This window comes from Myripristis murdjan, chromosome 23 (genome assembly GCF_902150065.1).
Source record: "Myripristis murdjan chromosome 23, fMyrMur1.1, whole genome shotgun sequence".
Lineage (NCBI taxonomy): Eukaryota > Metazoa > Chordata > Actinopteri > Holocentriformes > Holocentridae > Myripristis > Myripristis murdjan.
In genome coordinates this window covers 26,680,727-26,692,802 of record NC_044002.1, presented here as the reverse complement: position 1 = coordinate 26,692,802, position 12,076 = coordinate 26,680,727, and the positions used below count along the sequence as shown (strand labels likewise).

Sequence of the window (12,076 nt, the reverse complement as noted above, 5' to 3'; positions counted from 1 at the left end):
TGACGCGCCACGTGGCCTGGCTGCTCTTCTCCGACTGCCTCCTCTACCTGCCCGTGGCTTTCCTCTCCTTCTCCTCCCTGCTGCGCCTCCCCGTCGCCGGGCCGGAGGCGGCGAAGGGCGTGCTGCTGCTGGTCGTGCCGCTGCCGGCCTGCATCAACCCGCTGCTCTACCTCCTCTTCACCCCCCTCGCCAGGGAGGAGCTGGCGGCGCTGGGCAAGCGCGCCCGCCAGGCCGCGGCGGCGAGGCTCGGCGGGGGCGGGGCGAGCCGGGACGAGCTGGATCTGCCGTATGACGAGGACGAGGACGCGGAGAAGCAGTCGTGTGACTCGACGCAGGCGCTGGTGGCGATGGGAGGCATGAAGGAGGAGGAGGAGGAGGAGGAGGAGGAGCGTGGAAGAGGAAGAGAGAGGAGCGAGACGCAACATTCGGTTACATTTGTCGTCCCGTGTCGCTAGATCCTCCACACACTCACACACACACACACACACACACTCACAGGGACAAAGCTCCCTATAAAGCACCAGATCACATTTATATCAACTTTTATAGACAATGCCCGAGTCAAACAGTTTCTGCCTCTTCTCAAACTTTGTCCCTGGTGGCCACCGTACACTCTCTCACCGTGAGCCAATCAAATCAAAGCAAACTCTAAGCTCCGCATCAGACAAAGCAGTAGCGTCTCATCTTCCTCGGAAACTTCCTCGGAAAAAACACAAGCGATCGAGTTTTAAATGAAAACTTTGCATCACGCTCTTGTTTCTGCACAGGAAACAGAACTGAGAGCAAGAAGGATGGAAAAAAAAATCTCTCTCTCTGTCGTCATCCTTTGTGCTTCTTCTTGCTGCAAACCGTCCAGTGATGTCACAAGAACTCGATCAAACGATAAAAAAATAAATAAATCGACAAATAAGAGAAGAGGAACTCCTTTCTGTTCTGTCCAAAGTCTTCTGAACTTTATCACTTTTATACAAATGAACACAAACTGTATGATGGGAACAAGAATGAGGTCAAGAATGTCCTGCATGTTGTTGAGTGTTCTGTGTGCGTGTGCGTGTGTGTGTGTGTGTGTGTGTGTGTGTGTGTCCACAGCCACTACACTCCTGCGTGCGTGTGTGAAAAGTGCAGCGACCGTGTGAGTTTCTGCACCAGGCTGCCGGAGCCGGAGGCCGTCACAACCCAGCACGAAACATCAGCAGGCAAACAGGATTAAAGGGGAACTGAAGAAAAAAGATCAGGCTCTGATTTTCAGAAATAAAGTTGAAATTTTTTAGGATAAAGCCAAAATATTGACATTCAAGTCAATATTTCAAGAATATGATCAAATTCAGTTTGAACGTAAAGTTGAGTAAGAATGAATGAGGAGCTGGTGAGCTGGCTTCAATAACAAATAAAGTTGTTTTTTTTTTTTTTTTTTTTTTTTTTTTTGATGGCCATGACTTTTACTCTTGAAGTTTTGACTTTTTACTTTGAATTTTTAAAAATTATTTTAATTGTTTTTTTTTTTTTTTTTTTTTTTTTAATGTAGCTATTATTCCTCTGTAATTGAGAGAAGAATTTTACCTGGTGTTTAAAGTCACAGTGAAATAATGACATGGTTTTTGAGAGTTTATTTTGATGTATTTCCTGTTGAGATAGGATGTTGGGGCGGGGCTTAACACACAGCCATATCGTTCAAAAGTGTAAACCAATGGGAGATCAGCTAGGGAGGTGAGGGCGATTTGATTTGACTTTCCAAAAACATGTTTTTATTGGCCAACATTGTTCATGTAAGCAAAGGGATTTTGATTAAAATAATAAAAATAACAAATTTATTTGTATCTATTCTTGAAGGTGCAGTATGCAAACTTGGCGAGGGTTGATTTAAATGAAGACTGTTCTGACTCAACTGACAAAAATTATGGAAATGTGGAATTGGCACTTAATTTGATGGTTATAGCAACATAGTTCTCTGACATAGGACAATATTCTGGCATGGAAAATTACCTAACAAATTGAAAAAACTTTTTTTTTTTTTTCCTCATTGTGGCTTTAAAAACTGTACGAGTGTCTGTGGTCTCAGTACGCTTAGCCTTATAAACCCATACAAATCTGTCCGTACATTTGTTATTATTATTTTTATTTGACAAGTAGAAGCGTGCGCATGTATGTGTGTGTGCATGAGTGTGTATGTGTGTGTGTGTGTGTGCTCATGGACACTGATGTAAATATACTGTGACAATCCCATTTTCTTTCCTCTGACTGTGACAGAAAAAAAATGTTTTTAATGTTTGTGACGTACAGGTCAGTGCTGACTGAACGAGGCCTTTCACAAAAAAAACTCTAGTCTGGTATTAAGCCCTGTTCTCATGGGACTAACATCACATCCAGTGTTTTCTAATGACTGCAGAAACTGTCTGTAATTTGAAGCTTATGCAAATCTGTGAGCTCTGTAATTTGTACATCTATAAATATAATTTGTATTAAAAAAAAAAATAAATAAATAAATGGCGCGAATTACCATTGGCGCAAGAAATGTCTTGTTTTTTCCTGCTTTTTCAGCACAGATGTTTTGATGGGATAGATCAGTAATATTAAAAAAAAAAAAATTCCCCAAACATCGCAGTTTCGTTCTAGGTAATTACATTACGGGTGTGGATGTATTTTATTAATGTGTTCATTCATTGCATGAGGTCCCACTTGTCCCGTGAGAATGTCTTCAGTGCACAGATGACAAGCTTTTTGACTTAAAAACAATAAAATACAATAACTGTGACTCCTGCTCTATACAACCCTAACCTTAACCCTACACACATTTACCGTGTTGTATATTTAATTTCTAATGTGTGAACTTTGTTACAAAAGCAGATTCAGACCATTTTATGTTAGCTATATCGTCAAATTGGCTAGTATCATTTGTAGGTGTGAGTCTAATTTTCTGACTCTGCCCATTAGATCTTTTAGTTTTTCTCCTCGTGTGGATAAAAAATGGAGAGAGTGTGAAAAAAACACACGTTTGGAAAGCTGACTGAATGTGAGTTATGTATAACAGTATATAACTGGTTTTCTACTATTGGGAAAAATTAAAGTGAAAAATTATTCATTCCATTTTTATCGACCCATCCAAGCCGCCCTGTTGTAAAGTTTGGTAAAACATCTGTGACTGTTGGAGCCTGGATACTTTAGTGCTGTAGTTTAGCCTGTGAACTCTATAAACAATATGGGCTGCAGTGGTTTGGTTTCTGTGTTTGGTGAAACTGGGATGTCACTAACTGACTTACAGACTTTAATGTGGTGGAGCCCCCTGGTTCTGATCACACGTACAGAAACCTCCAGAAGCTTTACACAATTTTAAAAATGTCATCGTGCCTTCATCTAAATATTTACTACACCTGTAGTAACATAACATACCTGTAGTAACACCTGTAATAACATATCACACCTGTAGTAAGATAAAATACCTGTAGTAACACCTGTAGTAACATAACACACCTGTAGTAACACCTGTAGTAACAAAACACACCTGTAGTAACATAACACACCTGTAGTAACACCTGTAGTAACAAAACACAACTGTAGTAACATCTGTAGTAACATAACATACCTGTAGTAAAATAACACACCTGTAGTAACAACACACCTGTAGTAACACCTGTACTAAAATAACACACCTGTAGTAACATAACACACCTGTAGTAACACCTGTAGTAACATAACATACCTGTAGTAACATAACACACCTGTAGTAACATAACATACCTGTAGTAAAATAACACACCTGTAGTAAAATAACACACCTGTAGTAACACCTGTAGTAACAACACACCTGTAGTAACACCTGTACTAAAATAACACACCTGTAGTAACATAACACACCTGTAGTAACACCTGTAGTAACATAACATACCTATAGTAACATAACACACCTGTAGTAACATAACATACCTGTAGTAAAATAACACACCTGTAGTAAAATAACACACCTGTAGTAACATAACACACCTGTAGTAACACCTGTGGTAACATAACCACATAGCACACCTGTAGTAACACACCTGTGACCTAACTACGTCTGTAATAAAATAACACCCTTGCAGTAACACCTGTAGTAACATACCTGTAGCAGAGACACACCTGTAGGAGTGTGTGATAGTTAATACCTGCTGCCCACCAGAAGTCTGATGTGTAAGGGCACAGAAAGTACCTGACACATAAACTCAGGTGACAGTTTTTATCATAATGATTTTCTGGAGGTTTAACCTGCTGGGATCAAATTGACCCCGACTGATAAAAAGTGTTGAGGAGGAGGGTTAAATCTCAAAGCTTCACTTCATATTGGTCAAAGCTCTCACCTCAGCTGTTCTTACAAAATAAAAGCCCTCTGTGGAGCGGCCTCTCCCTGCTCTCACCTCACAGTTTGATCATAACGTTGCAGACAGGTGATAACATATCACCATGGCAACGCAGCGATGACATTAGGCAGCTGGCATGAAAACACAATTGTTGCTGTAATCTTGGGTATGATAAGAGTCACAATGGTGTGTGTGTATGTGTGTATGTGTGTGTGTGTGTGTCACTGATAAGGACTGCAGACACTTTTTATTTTTATTGCTTGCTCCAGATAAACAGACAGAGGAGTTATTGTAGAACAGAAATATGTTTTATTGATAAGGAAGTGTTGGTAATCATTGATCATCCTGGGAGAAGAATTCTATTCTTCACTCAGTTCACGACTCTGATCCAGAGAGATTTACACCGAGGTCAGCACCAGCAGAAAAAAAAAAAAAAAAAAAGCTTGACTTCCTATATCAGCAACATAACAATCAGCCAAATCAACATTGTATACATAATATAAATTATTATATTTTAAAGATACTGAATTTAAATACATTTGGGACACCACTAAAAACATAAAACATAAAAAAAAAAAAAAAAAAAACTCATCAAAAACTATCATATACATTATGTGGTTATTTAAAATTTATTCCAGTTCTTTATCAGCCCCTGTTATTATGTTTTGTTTTTTTTATGTTTTTTGTATTTCTTCCTCCTTTCCTTTCCCTCCTTTTTTAAACTTAGTTGTGTAATTTCATTTATCATTTCATTTATTATCATTTTTTTATCTTATTTTTATACTTTGATTTACATTTTACAGTAACTGTCTAAAACATGTGTACACCATGTTTTCGTTGTCTACAAAATAAGGTTTATTAAGAAAAAAAAAATCCAAGTAACCAGCAGTGAGGAGGTCAAAGGTCACAGGTGACAGCAGCCTGAACTCAGAGGGGGAGGAGGATCAAAGCCAATTAAAGGTGATATTGCCTCATATCATCGGGGTGAAATCTGTTCTGCTCTTGTGGAAAGACTCAGTAGATGGCTCGCGATCGCTGCCATCCTGCACAGAGCACCTGACAGGACATACCATCCCTTTGTTTCTAGCGCCATCTGCTGGAAACATCCAACATCGCACCTCGAGTGACACTGTGCATGTGTCGTACCCCAAAGCTCCCATGGAGACCGAGGCTGTGGTAAAACAGTTAAAAACCCACTTTCCTAACCACTTTTCCTTGACCTTGTTGGAAAAGGTCATCAGGTCCAGGAGAGATGTGAAGGATAGTTCAAAAGGACAAAAAGCACATCTCATTTATTTTGCCCCATGTGTTCTTACTGTGTGGTTTATGCAGATGATATAAACATGACAAACACAGTACAAAATATGACTTTTTTTTTTTTTTTACAAAGGCTCAAATTGAGATTAAAAACGGAATATAGGCTAGCAGTCACAGAAGCATCAACACAGGTTTAAATCAAGATCAACTGAACATGTTTCACTTCTCATCCAAGACGTGTCTTCAGTTCTTCTTCTTGGATGAGAATGAGAAGAAGAACTGAAGAAGCTTCTTGGATGACAAGTGAAACGTCTTCAAGACTCTACAGATATGTTCAGCTGATCTTTACTTGACCCTGCGTTGATAGCCGAAGTTGCAGAAGTCAGGTTCTTCTGCATCATAGACGACATATCCTGTTCTTTCAGAAAAACTGTATCCCTGAAAAACAAGACAGGGCGATGTGATCATGTGGAGGTGTGTGTGTGTGTGTGTGTGTATGTGTGTGTGTGTGTGTGTGTGTGTGAGGGGGCTATGTTTTCTGTTTGAAGTACATGTGTGTGCTTGTAAAAATCACCAACAAACAATCAGACTCCACCAACAGTTTGCTCATGTCCCTCCATTTATTGTTTTGTATTTTGTTGTTTTTGCTCTGTGCTGATTCATTACTTTATAATTTATGTTGCAAATACATGTTACATCATAATTAGTTTGAAAAAGGACGTTTTCACACATTAAGGCTAAACTAGGGATTAATGTCTCAGTTCATCATGAACGGTCATGAGTGTTGCTGTAGTTATGTAGTTATCACAAACATCTTTTTATCATTGTGTAAATTTAAGGAACATGAATTGGATGTCACATTTTCTTGGCTGCGAGATGTAAAAATATCTCCTGTACTGTATAGGCTGAGATAAATAAATGAATATGAGTGCACATGATATTTGTACTTTAATCCTGAAATGAGCCTACAAATAATGTTTTCAAGTAACAAAAGTCTTGACATTTGAAAGGTAGTTGGGGCTGTGGTTCGTGAAAACACTTCCTGAAGGGAATGTAAAGGGAATAAACCGATTATATGAAATTTAAATGAAAAACACCAACATTCATTACATGAGTTGGCTTGGTTCAAACAGAGTTGACTCTGTAACTCAGTGACAGCATAAATTACTTTTTCACCATGAATTTGAAGTCATGACACTCAACTAAAAGAACACGTCTAATAAAAAATGTATTTCTTTTTTATTTTCATTAAAGTCCACTAATACATACATTCATTCATTCATCTTCTAAACTGCTTATCCTCACTAGGGTCGCGGGGGGGTGCTGGAGCCAATCCCAGCGCTCATAGGGCGAAGGCAAGGAAACACCCTGGACAGGTCACCAGTCCATCACAGGGCAGACAGAAAAACACTGACATTCACACACACAGTCATACCTAGGGGGAATTTAGCTTCTCCAATTCACCTGACCTGCATGTCTTTGGACGGTGGGAGGAAACCGGAGTGCCCGCAGGAAACCCACGCAGACAACATGCAAACTCCACACACAAAGGACCTTGGGTGGGAATCGAACCCAGGACCTTCTCACTGTGAGGCGACAGTGCTAATCACTTGGTGGTGCAGCTTGGTGGTGCAGCTAAGTACCACTGCACCACCGTGCCGCTCTAAAGTCCACTAATAATATTTGAAAATACAGTATTATTGATTAAAAATATTGGCTCAACCAGCCGCCTTTATTTCTGACAAGGTTGTTCAAAAATAAACAAAAAACAAGTCAATGGGAGAAGTGAGATTAATATAAACTCAAATTAAAAGGCATTCAAAATGAAGATATTATAACGCTTGAATTGTCAAAAACAGATCCTCAAATGAATATCAATTTCTGGTTAAATATTCCATTAATTTCAAAACAAACAAACAAACAAACAAACTATAATGGCTCATGATTCACATTTGTGTGTGTGTGTGTGTTTCTGTGTGTGTGTGTGTGTGTGTGTGTGTGTGTGTGTGTGTGTGTGTGTGTGTGTGTGATCTTGTTTTTGATCAGTGTGAGTGTTTCTCCACACAGGAGGTGATTCTCACTTCATCTGACACAGAGACACTGAGGAGTCATGTGACCAAACCCAAACCCCAAAGCCCGGGTACAGAGGCTGAGTGAATGTGGAGGTGAAGGTGTGGAGGTGGATCAGTGTGTCAGAGGAGACGCTGTAGAAGGACAGAGAGCCAGCAGGCCAGTCCAGATACACTGCCACTCTGTGAGAGGAGGGGGGGGCAGGGATGACTGTTCTGATGTTGTTGTGCCAGACAGAGAAACTTTTATCAGAGCAGCTCAGACTCCAAGAGTTTTTGTTTTCTCCAAGCCTGCTGTCAGCACCGCCTCCTGTCCTGCTGATTCCTCTGTTAGTCACTGCGATATCAACCCATCCTTCCCACTCGACCTCCCAGTAACAGCAACCAGTCAGACCATCTCTACACAGGATCTGTTCCCAGTAGTCAAACCTCTGTGGGTGATCAGGATATGGCTGGTCCTCTCTCACTGCTGTCACCTTCCTGTTGTCCTCAGACAGGACGAGGAGTCTGTTTGCTGTGTTTGTGTCCAGTTTGAGTTCACAGGAATCTGATGGAGAGAACAAGACACAAAACACCAGCAGATTTTTATCTAACACACCTGTTGTATTTATTATTTGTTGCTTTATTAACAGTTTCAAGTAAATTGTTTAACACGTTCATGATGCCAGAGCTGCTGTGTTGTGGGAAAATACAGCACATTCTTGTACCACCTGTTAAGATCATAAAGTTGGGGTGACACTTAGGACACAGAAGATACCAGATGTCAAATTGAAGACGCAGACATGCCCGGAGTTCAACGTGGGGACGCAGAGGTGCCGGCGTGGTCAGTTACGGCCATTGGTGTTGTTATGGATGTTTACATACAAACAAGAGTTTACTCACATGGGATGTACAAGAAGGTCAATAGGATGAAAATGTCAGACGATGTAATGTATACACTACAGATGTGCCATGACTGTGTATTAAAGCAGGCTGCACCAAACAGCAGTACAGTCTTGGTCCAGAGACATTGTTTGTCGTTGGTTAAGGTGTCCACTTGCAAGTGCGAATAAAATCCAGAGTGTATTAGGCTCTTGCTGCGTGTCCTCTGTGCCCAGAAATTCCCACCACATGCTGATATGGAAGAACAGTTTTCTTTACTATTTTGTTTTTCATTCCATTTTAATCATTTTTATTTCAGTTCTTTTTATTATGCACATTGTTTTATTGGGTGGTATCTTTTAGGTTTAATCCTATTTTTTATCTTGTGTTATCCAGAGTAAAGGCAGTATTTTACTATTTTGTCTTGTAATTTGAAGCTCTATGTAATTTATTTTGAAAAATTAAATTGAAAATGGTATTAATAATAATAATAATAATAATAATAATAGCAAGAGCAATAGCAATAACAATAACAATAACAACAACAACAACAACAATAATTATTGTTGTTGTTGTTGTTGTTGTTGTTGTTGTTGTTGTTGTTATTGTAATCATTATCATTATCATTACAGTTTCCCAGCAGACACTTAATTGAACTGTAGTCATAATTCATAATAACTGACACGTCATTCATTGTAACTTTCAACATGTTCAGTTCTGTTTTGTGCCTTTCTGTGTTACTCGTTCACTTTAAGAGCTAAGTGTGTTGCCATAGTAACGGCTAACTCCTTGGGGCGGTATAAAAGCAGTTTGTGGTGTGTGTTACGGCGCCATGTTACTAAGCAGCAACATGTGTTAGCACTGCAACAAACAACACGCCAGTTGGCCAAGTCAAGCAGAGAAGTTGTCTGCCTCTGTTTCCCCACAACATCCACACTGGAAACACACAACTTCCACATGTTAGACATTTCATTACAGAGATGGATAGCACTCAGTCAGGATGATACAAGAATGGACATTTTTATTTTGTGGACGTCAGTTGTGATCAAATGAATGAAATCAATTGATAGAAATTAAACAGCTAAATGAGGATCAGGGAATAAAGACAGTGTTTGTTCTCGAGCAGCAACTAAATGATTTTTGGTTCAACATTAAAAGCAGCTGAGGACAAACAGCAGAAGCTGCAGCTGCACCATCTAAACAGCTGAATGTTTGCTGCTTTGTGTTCAGGAATCAAACTAAATCCACACTTACACTTCCTCAGGCCTGGTTTCAACCTCTGCTCTCCACCATGGTCCACCCTGGAGGAAGAAACAGAGTCAGAGCAGCAGATTCTCTTTGAGGATGGAAACATGGGCAGTAAATAACCTTCCCTATGAAGGATTTAGCAGACCACGTCACTCATATCCACCATTCAACATGAAACAATATTCCTCAGGCCTCTAGAAGACAGTGTGTGTGTCTCTCCATACCTGAGAGCCTCCAGTCTCCAGGTTGGATTCTCCAGTCCAGCAGAGAGCAGCTTCACTCCTGAGTCTCCTGGATGATTGTAGCTCAGGTCCAGCTCTCTCAGATGGGAGGGGTTGGAGCTCAGAGCTGAGGCCAGAGAAGCACAGCCTTCCTGTGTGAGCAGACAGCCTGACAGCCTGCACATGGACACACAAACACAACAACACAGTCTGATACACATACATGTTGGATTGTTTCAGCAGCACACTTATCTGAAATTAGCTGGGTTCATTCAGACAAATATTCAAATGTGTGATCGGCTTTGTGTTTTCATTTAGTCCAGTTTGAAAGCTCTTGAGTTCTCCGATCCTGACCTGAGAGCCTCCAGTCTGCAGTGTGGACTCTCCAGTCCAGCAGAGAGACGCTTCACTCCTGAATCCTGCAGCTGGTTGTTACTCAGGTCCAGCTCTCTCAGACTAGAGGACTGGGAGCTGAGAACTGAGGCCAGAGCCGCACAGCTTCTCTCTGACAGATTACACACACTCAGCCTGAGGACGAATTAGAGAAAAAGACAGTAGATTAGGTTAGTTGAGTTTTTTGGACAGAATAGATCACAAAATATATTGAATATACCAAGATCTCTATGAACCCACACAGATTTCCTGGAGGCTTTGACCACTGGCAGCAGCCTCAGAAGAGCCTCCTCTGAAGCAGAGTATTTCTTCAGGTCAAACACGTCCAGATCTTCTTCTGATGACAGTAAGATGAAGACCAGAGCTGACCACTGAGCAGGGGACAGTTTGTCTGTGGAGAGACGTCCTGATCTCAGGTACTGTTGGATCTCCTCCACTAGAGAATGGTCATTCAGCTCATTCAGACAGTGGAACAGGTTGATGCTTCTCTCGGGAGAGGGACTCTCCTTGATCTTCTCCTTGATGAAATGGACTGTTTTCTTATTGGTCCAAGAGCTACTTCCTGATTGTGTCATCAGGCCTCGTAGGAGAGTCTGATTGGTCTGCAGTGAAAGACCCAGGAGGAAGCGCAGGAACAAGTCCAGGTGTCCATTTGGACTCTGTAAGGCCTTGTCTACAGCACTCTGGAGGAGGGGTTCTTGTTCAGATTTCATGATGAAAATAGGAAACCAAGCAAACCACCAAAGGGGTGATTTTTGTGATAACAGATTGACTCCAGAGTTGATGAATGTCAGAAAGACATAAAGAGCAGCCAGAAACTCCTGAAGGCTCAGGTGGATGAAGCAGAAAACCTTGTCCTGGTACAGCCCACGCTCTTCTTTAAAGATCTGTGTGAACACTCCTGAGTACATTGAGGCTGCTCTGATATCAATGCCACACTCTGCCAGGTCTGCTTCATAGAAGATCAGGTTGCCTTTCTCCAGCTGCTCAAAAGCCAGTTTTCCCAGAGACAGGATCATCTTCCTGGTCTCTGGAGTCCAGTGTGGATCTGTCTCAGCTCTCCCATGATACTTGACGTTCTGCACTTTGGACTGAAACAGCAGGAAGTGGATGTACATCTCAGTCAGGGTCTTGGGCAGGTCTCCTCCCTCACTGGTTTTCAACACGTCCTCCAGAACTGTAGCAGTGATCCAGCAGAAGACTGGGATGTGGCACATGATGTGGAGGCTTCGTGACGTCTTGATGTGGGAGATGATTCTGCTGGCCTGCTCCTCATCTCTGAATCTCCTCCTGAAGTATTCCTCCTTCTGTGGGTCAGTGAAGCCTCTCACCTCTGTCACCATGTCAACGCACTCAGGAGGGATCTGATTGGCCGCTGCGGGTCGTGTGGTTATCCAGAGGTGAGCAGACGGAAGCAGGTTCCCCTTGATGAGGTTTGTCAGCAGAACATCCACTGAGGTGGACTCTGTAACATCAGTCAGGATCTGGTTGTTGTTGAAGTCCAGAGGAAGTCGACACTCATCCAGACCATCAAAGATCAACACAACCTGGAACTGCTCAAACCTGCTGATTCCTGCTTTTTTGCTCTCAGTGAAGAAGTGATGAACAAGTTCCACCAAGCTGAACTTTTTCCCTCTCAGCAGATTCAGCTCTCTGAAAGTGAATGGAAATGTGAAGTGGACATGCTGGTTGGCTTTGT

At 41.4% G+C, this 12,076-nt stretch overlaps 1 protein-coding gene across 1 annotated transcript in view; it reads left to right on the top strand.

The window, feature by feature from the left end:
* Positions 1-377, top strand: part of LOC115355640 (leucine-rich repeat-containing G-protein coupled receptor 5-like) — a gene marked incomplete at its 3' end in the record, with an annotated part of 44,215 nt that extends 43,838 nt beyond the window's left edge. The window contains exon 20 of the mRNA XM_030046497.1: positions 1-377. This exon is cut by the window's left edge and continues 276 nt beyond it. Coding sequence (XP_029902357.1) covers positions 1-377 — 377 coding nt within the window.
* Between the last annotated feature and the right edge of the window lie 11,699 nt (positions 378-12,076).